Below are 23,318 nucleotides of genomic sequence, written 5' to 3' on the forward strand. Positions count from 1 at the left end.
AGCTGCTCCTAATCCTGTAGGTGCCTCACCACGCTGTGGTTACCATAACAACGCCCCGAGCAAGGGGCTCCGTGGAGCGTTCCGAGACACGTCCCAAAATATGATTGGCTTAGCTATCTGCAAAAGGCGTGGCCAGGGTTTGTGTTTGGAACGTCTCCTCGGTTTTGAAATTCAAACTGCCAGTGGCGGGTAAACGGCACAGCAACACAGAGAGGCGAGACGAGGTGAGTTTATATTAAATAAACCATTACATCATATCTATACATTCATTTATACAAAGTATTTGAATAAAGACTCATTCATTCCCATCACGTTTTGATTCTTGATAGTAGAGCAAGCAAATTATTTGTGGGACAAATAACAATGGTTACGTTTTGTGGGACAAATAGCAATGATTTATGTATGAAAAACTAACAATACAAAAACAGTTACCTATACATTGTCATATTTTTTTTATTACTGTAGGTATGTTAGGTAAATTCCAAAGTTAAAGTGTTGTATGTATTTATTTATTTGTTTTAAAGTGACATGCCATACCAGCCTGTACCAGTAATACAACCAGCGATGTATCTACAATACCTTAGCTCTGTTAATTCAAATTGAAAAATGGAATCACAATTTATTTTCACAGTGTTGTACTTTTATTTTTTATTGCATACAAATCTATGTAAAGTTAATGCTAATGGCACTACAGTTTCTGTGTATTTAAATATACTGATTAATGATATGCTTCATTGTGTGTGTGTGTCAGTGGGAGCCTCTGCCTTGGAGGCAGGTGTGTGTGTGTGTGTGTGTGTGTGTGTCAGTGGGAGCCTCTGCCTTGGAGGCAGGTGTGTGTGTGTGTGTGTGTGAGTCAGTGGGAGCCTCTGCCTTGGAGGTAGGTGTGTGTGAGTGTGTGTGTGTGTGTGTGTGTGTGTCAGTCAGTGGGAGCCTCTGCCTTGGAGGCAGGTGTGTGTGTGTGTGTGTGTCAGTGTGCTCTCAGCTCTGAGGAGGCTGTGTGTGTGTCAGTGGGAGCCTCTGCCTTGGAGGTAGGGAAGTGAGAGTAACACAAATTAAATGATGAATGTGCAACCACATAGCAAATACAAGCAGCGAATATTAAAATATCTACGCATCAAATATTAAATATAAGACTCAACATTCAGTTTGATGTCTGCTCATTCAGTTTGATGTCTGCTCATTCAGTTTGATGTCTGCTCATTCAGTTTGATGTCTGCTCATTCAAGTGTATTTGTCCATACAAATGCATATTGTTGCATTTATTTTTGTCTATATTTTTGACAGTGTCCCTGTTTATTCTTACAGGACTAACTAAAGGAACTTCACGAAGCTTTAAAAGAAAATACAAACGACTTCAACCTTGCAAGCCATGGCCTAAACGTCTATTCTGATATCGTTCTGAAGTGCCTTTCTCAAAAAGAAAACAACAATTCCAAAGCATGTGAAACCATGTGGAGCAGGATTGTCAAGCTCCAGACCTGAAATAATAAATACAATAATGACATGAGGCTCATCATAAGCCTCAATTCAAAGCACCTTGAATTCCTACAATTTACAGAAAGGTTATACCTTTTACAAGAAGAACATTTCTAAGCTAACAGTTACAAAAAACAAAATGAGGATTGCTTACAAGTAGAAAAATCTTTACTGATCAGAAAAAAGGTTATGGAAACAGACGTCACATTGGTTATACAGTGAACAGGTTAAAGGCACATGTGTCTTCAGTTTCCATGTGAACAAAAACAAGGTAGGGACTTCTCCAGCGTAGCAGCATGTGTCTCCTTTGTTGATTATATACAGATTAAATTATGAGCATTTTCAGCACTAAATTATCCATTGTTATATTCTTTTAGTATACAATGACACACAATTGGTTTCATTTTTGCTGAACAGGCCAACAGACTCAATGCTTTACAGGTGCTAGTGCATGAGGTCAGTGTGGGAGACTTGTTGGTAATCCTGCATTACGCCTATTCACACAGAAAACCTTTGGGTCTGTGTTTGTAGTCTTACTTGGTTTCTCCCTTTTCCATGGCTAATGGAATATGAATGCTCTGAAATGGTCTCCTTGGTTTTTTTCATGTTTTTCCGTATGCATGGGGCGCAGTGATTTCTCTTTTTCTTGTTAGTGGGGTGAACTGACCAGAAGCAATCTTGTGGGCTCTTTCTACAGAGCTGTACAATTCAGAGGTTTTTTATGCAATGTGGTGATTTGCTCCAATCAAGGAGTTCTGACAACATTTCTTGTAACTTAGGTTTGAGTCTGTTTGTGGATTCTGAGGTTCATGATCACAGTGGTGTGATCTGTGCTGAACATGTTAAAAACAAATTGGCAAACACACTTTTCACCAAAACTGTTTGCAGTGCAAGAGAAATGGCCATGGGTCTTCTTCACAACCCAATGCAGCCATTCACCAAAAATAGTGAGGTTGACTTCAGCAATAATGTAAGAAGGACATGTCTGGCTGCCTTATTCCTTGTGTCATTGTGTCAATTCCTCTTTTTATCAGTGCACTCTTTTTAACCCGCTGTTTTGAATGAACAGATTACACAAATATTCCTGCATGAAGTCCAGGGAGACTTACAGTTGTTACAAAATATCACAATACAAAGTATCATATTACAAAATACCACATTACAGAATGTCACATTACAGATAACAGGAGTTGTAAAGTACAGTAAAATCAGTAGAAAATAAGATGAAATTCAAATAAGAGCAAAATAGAGTACAGTAATTACATTTAAGAGCAAGTTCGACTGACAGCAGTTAGACTTACAGTAAAAATATTTGCTTATACAAGTAAAGTCCATTAAGAGCACGTAGCAAGTATGATAAATGGATGAGAACGATTTCAAATACGAGCAATTACAAAAACATGAACTCTCCAGATCGGAGCCCCTTTTCTTCCTCCTCCTCCTCCTCCACTGCTGATCTCTCTATCTCTATTCCTCTTGAATCCCTCACCCTCTCTCCCTCCTCATCCACCAAGAACCTCAGTGTCACCCTCAACCCTTCCCTCTCCTACTCTCAGCACATCTCTACTCTGGCACACTCCTGTCACTTCTTCTTCAGCAATAAGCACAGAATTCACCCCTTCCTCATGATTACTGCACACAGCTCCTAGTTCAGGCCCTGGTACTGTCCCACCTTGATTACTGCATCTCCCTCTTGGCCGGCCTCCCTGCCTGCTATCTGTCCACTCCAGCTCATCCAAAACTCTGCTGCTCGCCTTTGTCTTTTCCCTTCCTTGTTTCTCCCACGCTACACCGCTGCTCTGTTCTCATCCAATTCAAAACTCTTGTACTCACCTATCGCTGCCTTGACCTTTCTGCTCCCTCCTATCTCCAGACTATCATTTCTCATTGTGGTATTATCTTGGTGTGGCCCTTTGTTCTTTTGTGCTGAATCTGTTAGCTCTTGAGCCCATCGGTTCCTCTTTTTATCAGGTGTTAGTGAGACCAGACCGTCCTATGAAAGGTATGCTGTAATAACAACAGTACTAACTATAATAGTAAAATCAGTTACATTTCCAGGGTGCTGATGTGAAACAACTAAATGGGCTTTTAAATCGTCCAAGTCCTTACTTTCTCATTTAAAAGCAGAATGAAGGATGAGAACGAGAGCGCACCCACCAAAAGTGTTAATTTATTATTATTTGTTTATTTAGCAGACTCCTTTATCCAAGGTGACTTACAGAGACTAGGGTGTGTGAACTATGCATCAGCTGCAGAGTCACTTACAATTACGTCTCACCCGAAAGACGGAGCACAAGGAGGTGAAGTGACTTGCTCAGGGTCACACAATGAGTCAGTGGATGAGGTGGGATTTGAACCGGGGACCTCCTGGTTACAAGCCCTTTTCTTTAACCACTGGACCACACAGCCTCCTTAAAAGTGTACTCACTGGGCCCATGCTGGCATTTATGACTATCGTGCAAATGCATTGCTATCAAAGACTGGGAATTAACTATTGAAATGACGTCACTGTATACTGTGCTTCATTGAGGGTGTCTTACCCATGTGAAGAAAGCTTTGCCCCACGAGTGGAGCAGTATCTATCAGAAAATCTAGTTCGTTTTGAGGCAATGCATTTGAAACACCTGTTTGCAAAGCTAAAACCACGCTTCCAGCACCTCCTATATTGTGCTCAATTAAAGCTGGCTTTTCTATATGAAAAACGCTTTGCCCCGGGATAATGCCAAATTTCTCATTGTGTGGACTTGTATCTCTTAGGGAAAACAAATAAAGGTGTGGGGCAAGGCGATTTACATATCGTATTACTTCGAATTTCAGATTATTGTTTGTTTATTTGTTTATTTAGCAGATGCCTTTATCCAAGGTGACTTACAGAGACTATGGTGTGTGAACTAAGCATCAGCTGCAGAGTCACTTACAACTACGTCTCACACAAAAGACGGAGCACAAGGAGGTGAAGTGACATGCTCAGGGTCACACAATGAGTCAGTGGCTGAGGGGGGATTTGAACCGGGGACCTCCTGGTTACAAGCCCTTTTCTTTAACCACTGGACCACACAGCCTCCTTGATGCACTTTTTAAACCTTTTTTTTCTTCTCAGAAATGGCCTGCATCTTAAATTGGAGTACAGTATAGTGATCCGTGTACTAAAATCTCCAACAGAAGACGTGCCTGTCCGAGCACACAAACAGCAGCGTGACTGACTGGCACTTGAAGGGTTCTGTAGTAGTTATCCTGAGGAGCGGACGCTCTCCTCCTCGAGATAAATAAAGCAAGCTTTCGCTCAGTGCTCGCCTGTGTAGCTGTGACCGTGGTGCAGCAGCCTCGAACTGGCGCTGCTGCGTTCTTAAAACAGCCGTAGGCTCCCCGGGCACGCCACCAGCCAATCAGGACCTCCCGAACAGCTCAGCTCCAGGCAAGGCTTCCTGTTTGCCACAGCAGCACAAGTAAATGAGATATACCCTGTCCCTCTCTTTGGCCGTTTTTTTTCGGCCACAAACCTGATTTACCTGAGTGATTCTCCCAAACGTACACGCGCATCGCCATTTCACATGTAAACTGACCTGCATGGAAACCCCATGAATGATGGCATCCACATGTGTTTATAATGGTACATTTGAGGGTATCCTTTCTATATAAACATGCATTGCCATGGGATAATTCTATAGTCAAATAGTCAAATATTTGGGGCAATGTGTTTTGCAAGATGGGCTGAATGGCCTCCTCTCGTTTGTAAACTTTCTTATGTACACACCTGTATCCAACAATAAAAACATGCCAGGTGCATCTCTGTACAGTGCACCAGATTAACATCAGGCTAAAGAAATATAATCAACTGTATAGTGTTATAAAGACTTTACTGTGAAATTTGAATTATAAAGTAACTGAAACACATATGTTAAAACAGGTTGCACAAAAGATATCTACAACGAATAATGTATGGAATGGATAAAATGTGTAAACTCTTTCAACAGATAAAATCCAATGGTATTATAAACTTCACAAGAAATACTATGTCCCTTCAATTGTAAAGCCACCCCTGCTATTAAGGACAGATTTTGCCCCTTTAATGGCGTTAGTAGTACTGAAAAGGGAATCATGGACAGTGTGAAGATGGAATCTGTCCAGATTAAAGAGGAGTTCCCGGAACTTGAACTTGTCCCCATTAGAGTGGAGTTCTCTGGGCTGGCTTCCCTCCCCATTAAACAGGAGCTCTGTGAGATGCAATGTGACAGCAGCCAGCCAGAGGTCTCTGAGATTAAAGCTGAGCACAATTAATTGGAGATCCCCCAGACAGAAGAACCCCTTCATGTTAAACAAGAAGAGGTGCTGGAAACTGTCTGTATTAAACAGGAGCCCCCTGAAGTAGAGTTTGACCACATGGAACCAGGGAAGGAAGAATCCGAGGACTTCAAACCAAACATCCCTGAGCTGGAGCCTGTACGCCTGCGGGAGTGTAGCGTGGTGCTGGAGAGAATCTGCGTGAGAGAGCAAGGCGCTGGAGAGGATGGCTCTCCCAACAGCACGCAAGGAGGTGGAAAGGAAGACGGGCGCTCCCATTCAGAATGCAGTCTAGCAGGTGAGTGACTCCCAGTAGCTGTGACATTGCCATTCTAGATTGCGTGATATCCACAGTGTGGTTGAGATAGGTTAGATTACTAGGGATTTGTTTACCTTGTACCACTCCAACTGGGGGGGGAGGGGGGGTTGTCTTGCCATGATCAGAAAGCTAGAATTGTAGCATCTGTTAGAGGAAATACACCTGACACATTGCAGGTGAACTTTATTATTTTGATCCCAGGGCTTGGTTTCACAAGCATCAGTCTTTACGGACTTTGCTTTTACACATAAAGTTTAACTTTTTTAAACTGGTGTAACTCAGTACAACCCCCACAGCTGAAATTCACATGCTTGAGTCCACTCTACCACCCAGCCACATGCCCTAAGCCTACAATCAGCCCCTCTTACTTTCTTTCCTGTTCATATTTTCCAGGTTCCAGTCCAGCAGCTAAAGCGAGGGCGGACGGTGGAGAATATCCTGACTGTGGGAAAGGTTTCACCCAGTTAGGAAACCTTGCAATACACCAGCAGATTCACACAAGAGATAAACTGTATTGCTGCTCTGACTGTGGGAAGAGTTTCAATTTGTTAGGAAACCTGAAAAAACACCAGCGAATTCACACAGGAGAGAAACCTTATTGCTGCTCTGACTGTGGGAAGATTTTCAGTAGGACAGACTCCCTTAAAACACACCAGCGAATACACACAGGAGAGAAACCGTATTATTGCTCTGACTGTGGGAAAAGTTTCAATCAATTAGCAAACCTTGGAACACACCAACGAATTCACACAGGAGAGAAACCGTGTCAATGCTCTGACTGTGGGAAGAGTTTCAGTCAATTGGGAAACCTGAGAAGACACCAGCGAGTTCACACAGGAGACAAACCCTAAGTACCATTTTCGATGGGACTTTTTACTCGTTAGGAAGAAACATTAACCTTGCATTACGAATCCCTGTGTAATTACTGTTTTGTGTATCACTCTTAAGAGCATGCATTTTAAATGGTAAAAATGCTCTCCCCAGAATGTGGGCGGTGGGCGGTGACGCGGACACGTCACAAGAGGCTTCTCTGCTGTCAGTTTAACTCAGGCTGTCAATGCAGTCAGTGCCTGGGAGCGGGAATATGCAGAAAGGAAACTATTCTGCACCTCATCTGATGGACGAGTCAGGAGAAATTGATAACTCAGTGTGGGGAATGAGTTTCAGGGTTTAGCATTTAAACTGCATAGACTTGAAAATAAATACATTGATGGGAACGAGTATCCCGACCCCGGTATGTAGCATCCCAGAGACAAGACTGCACCGTCCTTACTGGACAACCGCCTGGAGGGTTTGTCTTGTAAATTCATCACAATCCTAAAACTAATGAAAAATGATAGTGTCCCATGGCTGTATTATGACATGAATGGCTGAATACTGCGTGACGTGTAGCTTTGCACACATCACACAATAAATAAAATGAAATCATGATCTTCAATTGAATTAATAGTAATATTTTATATTATCTCTAAACCACTGGGCATGCATATTTAATATTTATTTGGCAGCTCAAAGGTTCCAGTCTGACTATAGTTTCAAAATGACCATCCACCTGTACACAAGGGTGATTTAGATTGAGGGGGTTTCCACTCTGATGTTCGGCGCGGCTGCATCTTTGTCACAGCATAGCGTCTGGATGAATTTGTACATCCAGATCAACAATTGATGCATTTCTTACTTGCAAAAGAAAAACGAAGGAAGAAAACACACAAGAGTCTGCATGCGTCTATGCCAATTCCCTTTGGATCATTTTACATTGTCTTTAATTGTTAGTTAGAGATGTATTTTAAGGTTGATGTTTTTGATATTGTAACTATTTTAAATGGCACACCACTATGCTGAGCTGGGTAGTACATGGTAACTTGGTAGACATTTACAGTGCAGAATGTTTTAGGTTCTTTATAATAACGTTGCTGACTAGAAAGTGAATCCGTGTGTTTCCGATGACATTCCCAAGTACTGTCTTTTGATTCTGTGCGTGCAAAGACTTGCTATTAAAAGTTAAGAATTACTGTTTGGTATTCCATCCTTAACCAACAGTTTGTCCCAAACTGACTTGAATTATATAAGAAATAAACCGGGGGGGGGGGGGGGGGGGTTGTTATACTGATTTATTCTGCCTTTAGCTTTACTGCCACTGTGGTACCATTCAGTGGAGTGAACATTGTAAATGGGGTACTCGAGCTGAAACCTGAAATATTAGTCAACCTCGCTTAACTCGACACCTGTGCTTAATTCAACAGACAGTCCCGAATTTTCTCTATATAAAATCTATGCATCCTGCCTCTTATTTTTTTAATTTGACACCACGCTTTACTTGTAACTCGACACTTATTACCCATACCGAAGGGATAAAAACTATTAAAAAGACTCGTGGATAACTGGACACTGTCGTTTCACATGACTGAACTCTGACTGGAAATGGATCGTGTCGACCTGTTCCTATCCACTTTTAAATAACTTTAGCATAAGAGGCAGAAGTGTTAAAGGGGCTAGGAGCTCTTAAAATAAACAAATCCCCTGGGCCGGATGAGATCCTCCCAATAGTACTGAAAGAAATGAAAGAAGTTATTTACAAACCGCTAACCAAAATCATGCAACAGTCTCTTGACACAGGGGTTGTACCGACAGACTGGAAAATTGCAAACGTAATACCGATCCACAAAAAGGGAGACAAAACCGAACCAGGTAACTACAGACCAATAAGCCTGACTTCTATTATATGTAAACTTATGGAAACTATAATAAAATCCAAAATGGAAAATTACCTATATGGTCACAATATCCTGGGAGACAGTCAGCATGGTTTTAGGAAAGGGAGATCGTGTCTAACCAACCTGCTTGATTTTTTTGAGGATGCAACATCGACAATGGATAATTGCAAAGCATACGACATGGTTTATTTAGATTTCCAAAAAGCTTTTGACAAAGTCCTGCATAAAAGATTAATTCTCAAACTGAACGCAGTAGGGATTCAAGGAAATGCATGCACATGGATTAGGGAGTGGTTAACATGTAGAAAACAGAAAGTACTGATTAGAGGAGAAACCTCAAAATGGAGCGAGGTAACCAGTGGTGTACCACAGGGATCAGTATTAGGTCCTCTGCTATTCCTGATCTACATTAATGATTTAGATTCTGGTATAGTAAGCAAACTTGTTAAATTTGCAGATGACACAAAAATAGGAGTGGCAAACACTGTTGCAGCAGCAAAGGTCATTCAAAATGATCTAGATAGCAAAATGATCTGAGGGCAGCAGTGTGGAGTAGTGGTCAGGGCTCTGGACTCCTGACCGGAGGGTCGTGTGTTCAATCCCTTGTGGGGGACACTGCTGCTGTACCCTTGAGCAAGATACTTTACCTAGATTGCTCCAGTAAAAACCCAACTGTATAAATGGGTAATTGTATGTAAAAATAATGTGATATCTTGTAACAATTGTAAGTCGCCCTGGAGTTTATTATTATAAAATGGTTTAATATCTGTAGTCTGCATGTTATTTAGTACACTGATTTTTAAAATTGTATTTATTTAAGTATTTATTTATTTTTAGGGCAGCAGTGTGGAGTAGTGGTTAGGGCTGTGGACTCTTGACCGGAGGGTTGTGGGTTCAATCCCAGGTGGGGGACACTGCTGCTGTACCCTTGAGCAAGGTACTTTACCTAGATTGCTCCAGTAAAAACCCAACAGTATAAATGGGTAATTGTATGTAAAAATAATGTGATATCTTGTAACAATTGTAAGTCGCCTTGGATAAGGGCGTCTGCTAAGAAATAAATAATAATAATAATTATAGATATATGCTATTTGAAAGAAAAAGAGCAGATCACCACAGAAAGACAATTCTTACATTCGTGCATAACATGACAATGTATATAAAGTGATAGTCACCCATAGTTTGTTACATGAATAGAGCGAAATAGCACATTATACTTGAAAGGGTTTGAAAAGCAAATCTCTCTCTCTCTCTCTCTCTGAGCACAATGCCTCCAAGCTTCCCCACTCGTGTTGACGTCATGTTCCTGTGACAGACAAGGACCAATCAAAACGCGAGCCTGTTCTGCGGTTCCATCCCAAACAACCGGGCCTGCGTCATACCTGGAATATAATCAGCCCTTTGGAGAGGTACGTAATCGCACAAAAAAATAAAAAATAAAAAGTTATTGTTGTACAATCCGCAAATGCGTACCGCGACAGGAAAGCATGTATAATGAAAGCGCTGACAATGTTCAAGGGTTATAAACACGCTCAGTGCTGCACGGCCATTACCTGCCTCTTGTGACCCAGTCAGTTGCTGTAACAGTTTCAGTGATGTGTAAAGAGGCGCTTGCAGCCGTTTATCAAACTGCAAAGGATTAAGAAATAAAAAAACAAAACATGAAAACCCCAACAACAGAGCGCCATACACGACTCAACCATTCCGAGTGTTATTATTAGCATTTAAATGCTGTTGCACGTCCGTTTACAAGGATTGGACGATAAAAAAGTAAGTTAATTTATTTTGTATTTGTATTTAAGTTGTTTTGTGACGCACGGGTTTGGGAGACTGGTTCAATTTAACAAATACACTCAACTGCACGGGGAAGTGAAGACAACATTAGGTAACGATGGCCGCTGTACTCAGAAGTGTCGGTATTTCAGTGTTGTGGTAAACATTTTTACGAACACTTTTTTTTTTTTTTTTTTTTGCATCCCCTAAAAAAATAAGGGAATTCGGTGAGCGCACATTCATCCTTATATCCTTCGGTACAATCAGTCCATTCAATCAGTGAAAACACACTGTATATTAACAGGTAGATTGCCTTCCTCCCAGGAAAACAAGACGAAAACAGATCAGCAACAGCGATCAGCTGTTTCCAAAGGGTACTTATTACTCGGATATTCCTTGTTTTTACAGGAACCGGCTGAAAACAAGCGCTTCTTGGTTTGGGATACGATTTATTTAAAAAAAAAAAAAAAAACTAAATTGTAAATGGGCTTCTAAACATTGGAATTGCTAATTCCTGTTTTTCACTGCGCACCTGTCCCCACGAGGCTGAAGCTTGTTTCTTATTCAGGCTTTGATCTGCTCCAAACTGAATGATCGGGTTTGTGTGTAAGACGTTAAATCGCGTGGATATTTATAGAGGGGCAGCGCCTAAACAATTGTATATGTTTAAACATGTAACATTATAAATAAACCTAATCTAAACTGTCCTTTATTCATTTGAATAAATATTCTGAAAGATGGAAATCACATAGAATATGCACTGAGTGAAAATTAACATTTTTTGAAACACTTTTTAATTTTAGTAAATAAAATAAATTGCAAAAACTAAACCTTTAAATGAGGTACCTTTTGTATAATTGAACATTTTAGAAATCTTTCCTTCTTTCTTGGTCATCAAACAAAAAAGAAGTGCATGTCTCTTATTATTCCTTTAATTATTATTAATCACTTTGAGTAAAACCAGTACAACGCGCACAAAAACACGACTCTTAAATCCTAATTTGTGAACACTGTGTAACTAAAACGTCCAGCCATTACCTCTCACGCTACTCTGTGCAACCAAATACAACTTGCACAATCGGACCGCATTTTGGGAACCCCTGCAGTCCTGGACAGTAATGACTAGCACACGACAGAGATGATTGCCAGCCCATGGGTCCAATGAGTGCTTCCCGTGGGTGATTCTGGGCGGGGGAATAGCAAAACGACTCCCAGGGCTGAAGGGTTAGAGCCAGAGTTATTAGAGGCAGGGTTTCTGAGAGTGGTACGCTATCAGAGCGGGTCACTGCTGTACACAAATTAAGGGGATAAAGTAGTTATTGAATTGAAAGTAATGTGGTCCGGACCTCGTTATTGCCCGGATGACCCGGACAATACATTGGCGTCAGAAGTGGACGCAAGTACCCCGGCACGCACTCGTTGGACTGTAGCCTGGTTAGCAAGTCCGGGGTGGGCTTGAGGCTGGCAGGGGAGAGTGTAGCGTGTACGGGGGAAAGCAGCAGCAGGGCTGGTAGGTGATGTAATCACACACGAAGACATAAGCCCGATATACGCTCCTTACAAGAGCCGGCTCTTTTGTACAGCGGTATCGGCGCTGTGCTTCAGAGCGAGAGGTCCCGGGTTCGCGCCCGCCCTCTGCCTGTGTTAACTGAGATCGCTACAGTATTATAATTGAATAAGTAACAGTGTATTTAAGGGGTTAAAGTCACATTGGGCTGAAAATGTCTTTGTGGATATTTATAGAGGGGCAGCTCCTAAACACTATTCATTTTGGTGACATAGAGGGGTATTGTCAATTACAGATGATGTTTTTCTGTGCATGTTGATTATGCTTCGGATACCACACCTTGAAAATCGAGTGATGCGAGCTATTTCACTCAATGTTTTTCCTTCTTTATGCAAGTCAAGGTTGTTATAATAGTCGAAAACACTAGTGGAGGCTTTGAGTAAATTGTTGATGCTCATAATGCATCAGAGTAGAAAAATGCAACATGTTCTAAGACTTTTGTACAGCAGTGTGTGTGTGTGTATATAATAGTCAACCTCGCTTAACTCGACACCTGTGCTTAATTCAACAGACAGTCCCGAATTTTCTCTATATAAAATCTATGCTTCCTGCCTCTTATTTTTTTAATTTGACACCACGCTTTACTTGTAACTCGACACTTATTACCCGTATCGAAGGGATAAAAACTATTAAAAAGACTTGTGGATAACTGGACACTGTCGTTTCACATGACTGAACTCTGACTGGAAATGGATCGTGTCGACCTGTTCCTATCCAGTTTTAAATAACTTTAGCATAAGAGGCAGAAGTGTTAAAGGGGCTAGGAGCTCTTAAAATAAACAAATCCCCTGGGCCGGATGAGATCCTCCCAATAGTACTGAAAGAAATGAAAGAAGTTATTTACAAACCGCTAACCAAGATCATGCAACAGTCTCTTGACGCAGGGGTTGTACCGACAGACTGGAAAATAGCAAACGTAATACCGATCCACAAAAAGGGAGACAAAACCAAACCAGGTAACTACAGACCAATAAGCCTGACTTCAATTATATGTAAACTTATGGAAACTATAATAAAATCCAAAATGGAAAATTACCTATATGGTAACAATATCCTGGGAGAGAGTCAGCATGGTTTTAGGAAAGGGAGATCATGTCTAACTAACCTGCTTGATTTTTTTGAGGATGCAACATCGACAATGGATAATTGCAAAGCATACGACATGGTTTATTTAGATTTCCAGAAAGCTTTTGACAAAGTCCCGCATAAAAGATTAATTCTCAAACTGAACGCAGTAGTGATTCTAGGAAATGCATGCACATGGATTAGGGAGTGGTTAACATGTAGAAAACAGAAAGTACTGATTAGAGGAGAAACCTCGAAATGGAGCGAGGTAACCAATGGTGTACCACAGGGATCAGTATTGGGTCCTCTGCTATTCCTAATCTACATTAATGATTTAGATTCTGGTATAGTAAGCAAACTTGTTAAATTAGCAGATGACACAAAAATAGGAGGAGTGGCAAACACTGTTGCAGCAGCAAAGGTCATTCAAAATGATCTAGACAGCATTCAGAACTGGGCAGACATGGCAAATGACATTTAATTGAGAAAAGTGTAAAGTACTGCACGCAGGCAATAAAAATGTGCTTTATAAATATCATATGGGAGATACTGAAATTGAAGAAGGAATCTATGAAAAAGACCTAGGAGTTTATGTTGACTCAGAAATGTCTTCATCTAGACAATGTGGGGAAGCTATAAAAAAGACCAACAAGATGCTCGGATATATTGTGAGAAGTGTTGAATTTAAATCAAGGGAAGTAATGTTAAAACTCTACAATGCATTAGTAAGACCTCACCTAGAATATTGTGTTCAGTTCTGGTCACCTCGTTACAAAAAGGATATTGCTGCTCTAGAAAGAGTGCAAAGAAGAGCAACCAGAATTATCCCGGGTTTAAAAGGCATGTCGTATGCAGACAGGCTAAAACAACTGAATCTATTCAGTCTTGAACAAAGAAGACTAGGCGGTGATCTGATTCAAACATTCAAAATCCTAAAAGGTATAGACAATGTCGACCCAGGGGACTTTTTTGACCTGAAAAAAGAAACAAGGACCAGGGGTCATAAATGGAGATTATATAAAGAGGAATTCAAAACAGAAAATAGGAGTCACTTTTTTACACAGAGAATTGTGAGGGTCTGGAACCAACTCCCCAGTAATGTTGTTGAAGCTGACACCCTGGGATCCTTCAAGAAGCTGCTTGATGAGATTCTGGGATCAATAAGCTACTAACAACCAAACGAGCAAGATGGGCTGAATGGCCTCCTCTCGTTTGTAAACTGTCTTACGTTCTTATGTTCATTCATTCCTTCACAACTACTAAGTGCAGCTGGTTACAGTGTCAGTGCACGGCACAGTGAGTCAGAAGCGAAAAGTTTGTTCTCGTTCAATTGGCTTTAAAGCTCAGGTTATTAAGTTGGTGTTTCAATTAGGTGAGGTGGTGTGTGATTAGTACCAGGGAGTGTGGTTAATTTGAATAGAGGTTGATCTGCTATCTGTGATCAGTACCAGGGAGTGTGGTTAATTTGAATAGAGGTTGATTTGCAATTTCATTGTTTGGGTTTTTTTTTGTCTCTAGTGCAGTTAGCAGCTGTTGCCAGTTCCCTTGCAAAGTGAGGTTGGAACCATAAGGTGGCACTGTGGCACTGCTGCAGAGCACAAGCTAATACCAGCAGTGGTAAGGTTGGCAGGTCGTAGCTCGCACGCAGGTGCTCCAAATAATAGTGCAAACAAAAGGCACAAAGAAAAAGGGAAAATAAAACTACAAAATAAAAGGTGCTGCTTTGTGCAGCGTCCCCCATTGCCGCTAAACCGGTCAGCTCGGGTCTCCAACCTACACTGAGGTATTCCCTCTCTGTGGGGTGGCCCAGGTATCCCCCTAACTCTTCACGTCCCCCTCGGGTATGTAAATGCAAACAGTTATGGCAGCTTTCGGCTGTCTTCTTTAGCTGTGCTTGACTGTCTTTTCCGCTCGCTCCAGACACTGTCGTTCTGTTTTTTTTTTTTTTTGCTTGTTTTTTACAATTCAAGTTCATGAACAGAACTCCTGCTGTCCTTCTTCCTGAATGGGCGGGGCCACTGACAACAAAGCATTCCCAACCACTCCGAGAGAGAGAGAGACCACACCCCTCACCCACCTCTCCGTGTCATCGCCATGACCGACAGGCAGATCTTACAGGGCTGCTGCCCACTTCCTGCAGAACCATGCATGCGCCAGACAGTCAGCACAGATCTCCCCTGTTACAGGCTTAAAAAGTCATTTTTTTTAAAAGCATGATCTCTTGGAAAGTTTGTGACTCAGGGACATTTTGTATTGTACAGAAAAGGCAAATGTTTTATTTTTATTTTTTATTCACTGCTTTTTTTATGGGTACCATTCTTTCAGGTAAGTTGCTTATATATTTAACCCTTCTATATGCCTTTTTTTCATCAGGCATTGCGGTTCTACTTAAGCAATTTACAACTGCAAATTAAATGGTTTAATTATTTTTCCTCAAGTTAGTTTAATGTAAAAAACTAAATAGGGCTTTTGTTAATTGTTAAGTAAAAATCAAGCTGAAATAAACTGTTGACTACTTGTTTCCAGCATACAGAATCTATTTGACTTGTATTAAAGTGTGTGGAGGGGCTGTATAGCAGGACTTGGCTAGTAAATGGCAATCTCTGATCAATGCATTTTTGTTGCTGGCTATTCTAAGGAGTGTACTGTGAAGAGGTATAGAGCCTGGCATTACCCAAGTTATTTTTACCTCGACAGATTTCAAGGTCATCACTACTCTGTTAACTGTAATAATAACTCAATAATAACTAAAATTATATTTAGTTAATTGTAATAACTATAACTAAAATTAAACTAATAACTCAAATAAAAAATTTATAACTATAACTAAAAAAACATAACTAAAAAAACACTGGTTGCAGGTAAATGTAAGTACAAGATTAAGAGTTTGTCAAAAAAAAAGTGAAGCAAAAGAGAAGCTGCTGTGATCAGTATTAAAGGTAATTCTGTTGTTTCAGTTTGACCTTACATAACTCACCAGAGAATAAATCAAGCTTCATCTTCTCTTCATTTGCAATGAGATTGTTTCTCTCCAGCTCTTTTAACAACTCGATAATTTCAGTAAAATACTAAATATATTACACATAGTAAAACGACGTCAATAACGTTTGTATTTTGTGAGGCATAACACCGTGCTAACCATTAGAAAACACATAATATGCAAAAAGAAGAAAAAATGAAAAACGTGCGTACCTGTAGCTGTGAAGCGGATTTGAAACACTGCACTTCTACCAAGGCAAGCTTGCATCTCTATTTACACACCAAAACGACGTCCTAGCTAAGCCTTCTCTATCTATGAGCTGGAGTCTCCTGTGGTTTCACACGCTGCTGCTGGAAAGAAAGTTGCAACAGCGCAGGTGCCTCGCCTTCTGATAAGATGTGATTTCATTCTTTTTCATTTCATGTTAAATAAAAGAACAGCGATTTAATTTTGTTTATGAATAAAAACAATGGGCTTGTATTTTAAATGATGTATTTAACATGTACAGTAATCCTAATGGGATTTCATTATTTTTCTTTTCATTTAGAAACAAAACAGTGTGACTGAGGTCGTCTCAAATGGCTCTCGTTTAATTGGGACAGCCGCTTATTCTGGATATTTGTACTTCTCCCAAGCGTCCCGATAAAGCAGCATGGACTGTATAACAAAACTTAAACACATGTGTTAGAAAAGATGTCACAAAAGCAATTTACAATGAATGATATACAGAATGGGTAAATGTGTAAACTTTTTCATCAGATAAAAACCTATGGTATTGTAAGGAATTCTACGTCCTTACCATAGTAAAGCCACCCCGACCCCTATTAAGGCTAGATTTTGTCAGCCCCTTGAATGGCCTTAGTAACACTGTATTTAGATAAATAATTTGTTTTTCAGCAGCTACTAAACAGAATCCCATGTGCTGCCATGGACAGTGTGGAGATGGAATCTGTCCAGATTAAAGAGGAGTTCCCTGAACTTGAACCTGTCCCCATTAGAGTGGAGTTCTCTGGGCTGGCTTCCCTCCCCATTAAACAGGAGCTCTGTGAGATACAATGTGACAGCAGTCAGCCAGAGGTCTGTGAGATTAAAGCAGAGCACAATGACTTGGAGATCCCCCAGACAGAAGAACCCCTTCCTGTGAAACAAGGAGAGGTGCTGGAAACTGTCTGTATTAAACAGGAGCCCCCTGAAGTAGAGTTTGACCACATGGAACCAGGGAAGGAAGAATCCGAGGACTTCAAACCAAACATCCCTGAGCTGGAGCCTGTACGCCTGCGGGAGTGTAGCGTGGTGCTGGAGAGAATCTGCGTGAGAGAGCAAGGCGCTGGAGAGGATGGCTCTCCCAACAGCATGCAAGGAGGTGGAAAGGAAGACGGGCGCTCCCATTCAGAATGCAGTCTAGCAGGTGAGTGACTCCCAGTAGCTGTGACATTGTCATTCTAGATTGCGTGAAATCCACAGTGTGGTTGAGAGGGAGGGAGCATATAGGTTAGATTACTAGCTATTTGTTTTTCCTGTACCACTCCAAACAGACTCACTACTGGTGAACATAAGTTAGTCTCTTTTTTGTGTATGTGTTTGGGAGGGGTTATTATACCAAAAGGGGAGAAACACTAAAGTACTGTATATATCTTTATAAATGTTCAGTGTAACAATATATGGATATTTGTGTAAATGCGTAAAGTAATGCTATTTAAAGATATAACTGTAGCATGTGTTAGAGGAAATAGACCTGAAACATTACAGGAGGTCTTTGAAGGCAGATTTTGATCCCAGGGCTCGGTTTCTCCAGCATCAGTCTTTACTGACTCTGCTTTTACACATAAAGTAAAGGCTTTAAGTTTATCTTTGCATTTTTAATCTGGTGTACCCCAGTGCAAGCCCACAGCTGAAATTCACATGCTTTAATCCACTCCACCACCTAGCCACATGCCCGAAGCCAACAAGTAGCCCCTCTTACTTTCTTTCCTGTTCATATTTTCCAGGTTCCAGTCCAGCAGCTAAAGCGAGGGTGGGCGCTGGAGAATATCCTCACTGTGGGAAAGGTTTCACCCAGTTAGAGCATTTTAAAACACACCAGCGAACTGACACAGGAGAGAAACCGTATCACTGCTCTGACTGTGGGAAGAGTTTCAGTCACTTAGCACACCTTGAAAGACACCAGCGAATTCACAAAGGAGAAAAACCGTATCGCTGCTCTGTCTGTGGGAAGAGTTTCAGTCAGTCAGGAAACCTGAAAGCACACCAGCGAATTCACACAGGAGAGAAACCGTATCGCTGCACTGACTGTGGGAAGAACTTCAGTCACTTAGCACACCTTAAAAGACACCAGCGAATTCACAAAGGAGAGAAACCGTATCGCTGCTCTGTCTGTGGGAAGAGTTTCAGTCAGTCAGGAAACCTGAAAGCACACCAGCGAATTCACACAGGTGAGAAACCGTATAGCTGTTCTGACTGTGGGAAGAGTTTCAGTCACTCAAACAGCCTTGTTTCACACCAGCGAATTCACACAGGAGAGAAACCGTATCACTGCTCTTACTGTGGGAAGAGTTTCAGAAAGTCAGGAAACCTGAAAGCACACCAACAAACTCACACAGAAGAGAAACCGTATCACTGCTCTGACTGTGGGAAGAGTTTCGGTCACTCAAACAGCCTTGTTTCACACCAGCGAATTCACACAGGAGAGAAACCGTATCACTGCTCTTACTGTGGGAAGAGTTTCAGAAAGTCAGGAAACCTGAAAGCACACCAACGAACTCACACAGAAGAGAAACCGTATCACTGCTCTGACTGTGGGAAGAGTTTCAGTCACTCAAACAGCCTTGCTTCACACCAGCGAATTCACACAGGGGAGAAACCGTATCGCTGCTCTGACTGTGGGAAGTGTTTCAGTCACTCAAACAGCCTTGTTTACCACCAGCAAATTCACAGAGGAGAGAAACCATTTTGCTGCTCATACTGTGTGAAGAGTTTCAGTCAGTTAGGAACCCTGAAAATACATCAGCGAATTCACACAGGAGAGAAACCGTATCACTGTTCTGACTGTGGGGAGAGTTTCAGTCGGTCAAGTGGCCTTGTTTCACACCAGCGAATTCACAGAGGAGAGAAACCAAATTGCTGCTCTGACTGTGGGAAGAGTTTCAGTGGGACACAACACTGTTGTGCATTATGGATCCCTGTGTAATTATTTTTTTTGTGTATCATTCTTAAGAGCGTGCATTTTAAATGGTAAAAATGCTCTTCAGCTCTCTTGCACTCTGATTGTGTCAGAATGTGGGCGGAGACGCGGACACGTCACAAGAGGCTTCTCTGCTGTCAGTTTAACTCAGGCTGTCAATGCAGTCAGTGCCTGGGAGCGGGAATATGCAGAAAGGAAACTATTCTGCACCTCATCTGATGGACGAGTCAGGAGAAATTGATAACTCAGTGTGGGGAATGAGTTTCAGGGTTTAGCATTTAAACTGCATAGACTTGAAATTAAATACATTGATGGGAACGAGTATCCCGACCCCGGTATGTAGCATCCCAGAGACAAGACTGCCCCATTTGTCTGTTTTTATTTTATTTTTTCCTGCTTTTGTAAACTGACCCAAATAATACAATTGTAGCAAGCATGTGGACAGATCTTAGGTACAGAAAGGCAGACCGGTTTTATCCCTGGCTCTGTCTTGCTCTTTTGCAGTAGTTTACACTCATGAACTCATTAAGGAGGCTGTGTGGTCCAGTGGTTAAAGAAAAGGGCTTGTAACCAGGAGGTCCCCGGTTCAAATCGCCACTGACTCATTGTGTGACCCTGAGCAAGTCACTTAACCTCCTTGTGCTCCGTCTTTCGGGTGAGATGTAGTTGTAAGTGACTCTGCAGCTGATGCATAGTTCACACACCCTAGTCTCTGTAAGTCGCCTTGGATAAAGGCGTCTGCTAAATAAACAAATAATAATAATAAAGATAAATACAGTAAGGCATTTTTTTAGCAGATTATTTGGGACTTTTATTTTGAAATACGATTTCGACCCTCTCCGACTGACTTACCAGAAGTTGCATAATGTTGCCAGCAACTGTTGCTCGCTTCACACAGGTGTTTTGTACAGTAATATATCCCTGTACATTGTTGGATCCATAATCTTCGTTAAGATGACTAGATCAAAAGGGTTAAAATAGGTTTTTAATACATTTGCTACACTCATCATTATACAATCGAATACGTTGCAATGCCCTGCTGTTCATTTGATAAATTAACATAATACACTCATCTTCTCTCAATATTTCATATGGAAATCAAACATTACAAATCGAATCATAATTGAAACATTGTACTAATATATATTTTAATAAGCCTGTTTCTATTGTCCTCGTCACGGGCGTGACTTCACGATTTAAATATTAACAGACAAAAAAACAGTACCAAGTAATATTTTAAAAGAAAAATATGTTCTTCAATGAGAAATAAGCTAAAGTATTTATGTACAAGTTTCTAGAATCTTTTCTGCTACTGCACGCTCCTCACAACACTGTCAGTAGGTCCGTTTTTTGTAAAATAAAAAAAAACAAACAACAGATGACGTTTAAAACGGCCGATCCACACTAGACGCGAACGAGCTCCTGCTTAATTTACAGAGGGGACACCAAATATTCCAGTGACTGCTAAAAACTGTGCCCCTGGAGGAAATGGTGCCCCCTTGTTTACTGAGTGCAAATGCACACCAGAGTGACAAAATATGTTGAGTATGCATTCAGATGGCAAATAAAAAATAATTATAATCTCCTTTCAAGTTCAACATTTCTGTTATTGGTTTATCTGTGTGTGTGTGTGTGTGTGTGCGTGCGTGCGTGTGTGTGCGTGCGTGCGTGCGTGCGTGCGTGACAGTTGTGAAAAGCTGTCAGGAATTAAATTGCTTACAAATAATTAAGTAAATAAACATTTAGAAGATTGTACTGCATTTAACTGAATTATAAAATAACTGGATTAATTTACACGTAGTAGATGACCTCTGTAGTAATAATAATAAATAAATATAAACGAGAGTGTTTCAATGTGTTTATTGTGCTCTGTGAAACATACTGGTACAATTCGTCACAAGACTTCATTTAATTACCGTTGTTGTTGTTTTTCTTCATCTTGTTTTTATTAATTTTCTTAGCAGACGCCCTCACTCAGGGCGACTTACAGCTGTCACAAAATATACATATTTCACAATGCAGTAAGAGCAGATAAAATATACAATAACTTCAGAGCAACTTTTACTAAAATATATCCATGTACAGTTCGATCATCACAATATAGTAAGAGTACATTCAATACTTCCGTCCTAATAAGAGTAAGTAATACATTTATACACATTTGAAGAAACACAATATATAGTTGCTGCTGTTGTTACTGTATCTAAACAATCTATTCTGGATGTAGAATCGCTGAAATCACAAGCTTATACAAACATTTTCCGTCCAGAAGCAATAAACTCGCTCCCGTTTGCAGCAGACCGCACGTTCACTTTGCAGCAGGCGCTGCTCTATCTTATCTAGATTGCAATGACAGGTTAGGCGCTTTGCGTCGTGAGCGAGGAATCACACGCTCCCGTTGAGCGCATGCGCACATCCACCGGGGACACATGAATCCTAGGGGGCACTGAATTCGTCGTTACACCGGCAACTGGGCAGCGTGGAGAGTTTAGGATCAAAAGTCTCGGGTCCGAGTTCGAGGGACAAATATGAATTGCTCAAATACAAATGTATATAAATAAAAGATGAAATGACCTAACTAAATAAAATCCTATTCGCTCTGTTATCTGCATAACAACATGATTCCACACTGAGCCAAGCTGTTTGAGACACGGGATCAAGCTTTGTAAAGATCCAGTCAGATCCTTACTGTGGTAATGATTGTGAGGTAGCTGTTTTTACAAATCACTTTCCTTGTTTAGTTTCTCCTATCGTTTAGCTGACTGTCTCGTATGAATGGTTTGAATTTCACATTTATTAGGACCTGTCAACACTTCACAGTGCTTTAGTATTTAAAATGGCAAACATTATTTTAAAGAGTACGGGGTTAGTTAACTCGTTGAGTTTGAGATTTTAATAAGACGATTCCAGTTTAGGTTTTGTTCCAATTCTAACTCCACAGTTGTGCAGCATCACAACACCGCTGCTAAACTGCTGGCATGCAGCCGCTACTGTGATAATCCAGCGCTTTACACATCAGCCACTAACTAGATGAAAACTTTTAAAAACCGTTTGCATGCAACAGACGTGAAGATATTAATATACGGAATCCATTCCAGGTAAATCACTTCAAGTAAAACGAGTAGCCTACAGCTGTGCTGCTGCACCCGAACCCTGTGAGACACATTGATAAAATAAACTGCTTCACACGATCAGTCACTTACAAGATTCAAATTAAAATGGACAAGTACTATTGCATGAAGCAAACAATAATACATGCAATACACATAATGGATTATAATGATTTCGTTTAACTGTGTTTGCATAAAGACCCAGGATTGAACTTTTAAGTATTGAAAACATCTGATTTGAATGTTTCCTTGGCAGGTGTGAGCAGAGCTAAGCAAGGCTATGCAAAGCACACCCAGGTCAATTCCATCAACCAAATGAGTGTTTATGCTGCCACATATTGAATTGAATACAATTCTACAGTATGTATGTATATTATTATTATTATTATTATTATTATTATTATTATTATTATTATTATTATTATTATTATTATTATTATTTATTTCTTAGCAGACGCCCTTATCCAGGGCGACTTACAATCGTAAGCAAATACATTTCAAGTGTTACAATACAAGTAATACAATAAGAGCAAGAAATACAATAATTTTTGTTCAAGCAAAGTACAAGTGTGACAAACCACAATTCAATAATACAGCAGATAATAGTGATAGTTACATCAGGATATGATTAAATAGTGATAGTTACATCAGGATGTGATTAAATACAAAGTAATCCAGGTTAAACACTTGGCAGATTACAGTATTCTGAAGTACAGGATTAAATGCAGTAAAATAGGGGGCAGATAAGAGCAAAATAAAGCACATTTAAATGAAGGGTGATAGTGTCCCAGGATACAAACAGAGGAGTATATATATATATAAGAATTCCTGCTCAAATGATGCCCGCATTTA

At 40.6% G+C, this 23,318-nt stretch overlaps 2 protein-coding genes across 8 annotated transcripts in view; one reads left to right on the top strand and one right to left on the bottom strand.

Moving 5' to 3' along the window:
- LOC117968424 (C-type mannose receptor 2-like) overlaps nucleotides 1-23,318 on the bottom strand; it is a 242,708-nt gene that overhangs the window by 218,727 nt on the left and 663 nt on the right. The gene's annotated exons all lie outside the window — the stretch shown is intronic.
- LOC117964843 (zinc finger protein 883-like) lies at nucleotides 88-21,878 on the top strand. Of its 7 annotated transcripts, none has more exons than XR_009311334.1 (4): nucleotides 88-224; nucleotides 1,306-4,922; nucleotides 5,451-6,055; nucleotides 6,470-8,162. XR_009311334.1 is itself a non-coding variant. In XM_059010529.1 (4 exons), exons 3-4 carry the CDS (start codon nucleotides 17,103-17,105, stop codon nucleotides 19,360-19,362), a joined length of 1,680 nt encoding a protein of 559 aa, XP_058866512.1. In that variant the 5' UTR covers nucleotides 95-224; nucleotides 10,054-10,199; nucleotides 16,723-17,102; the 3' UTR covers nucleotides 19,363-21,878. The 7 variants fall into 7 exon arrangements, 5 of the variants coding, with proteins under 5 accessions (XP_058866512.1, XP_058866510.1, XP_058866513.1 ...); XM_059010529.1 differs by lacking the exons at nucleotides 1,306-4,922; nucleotides 5,451-6,055; nucleotides 6,470-8,162 and adding exons at nucleotides 10,054-10,199; nucleotides 16,723-17,583; nucleotides 18,164-21,878 and having other exon boundaries at nucleotides 95-224; XM_059010527.1 differs by lacking the exons at nucleotides 1,306-4,922; nucleotides 5,451-6,055; nucleotides 6,470-8,162 and adding exons at nucleotides 10,054-10,199; nucleotides 17,073-17,583; nucleotides 18,164-21,878 and having other exon boundaries at nucleotides 95-224.

This window comes from Acipenser ruthenus, chromosome 41 (assembly GCF_902713425.1).
Source record: "Acipenser ruthenus chromosome 41, fAciRut3.2 maternal haplotype, whole genome shotgun sequence".
In the NCBI taxonomy this organism is placed as follows: Eukaryota; Metazoa; Chordata; class Actinopteri; order Acipenseriformes; family Acipenseridae; genus Acipenser; species Acipenser ruthenus.

Bases quoted from the DNA above. Each gene is read 5' to 3' on its own strand.
- LOC117964843 (XM_059010525.1), top strand. From the start codon at position 10,519: ATGCTGTTGCACGTCCGTTTACAAGGATTGGACGATAAAAAA. The intron at 10,561-17,072 runs GTAAGTTAATTT...TTTGTTTTTCAG, and splicing joins AAGGATTGGACGATAAAAAA to CAGCTACTAAACAGAATCCC. The intron at 17,584-18,163 runs GTGAGTGACTCC...CATATTTTCCAG, and splicing joins TTCAGAATGCAGTCTAGCAG to GTTCCAGTCCAGCAGCTAAA.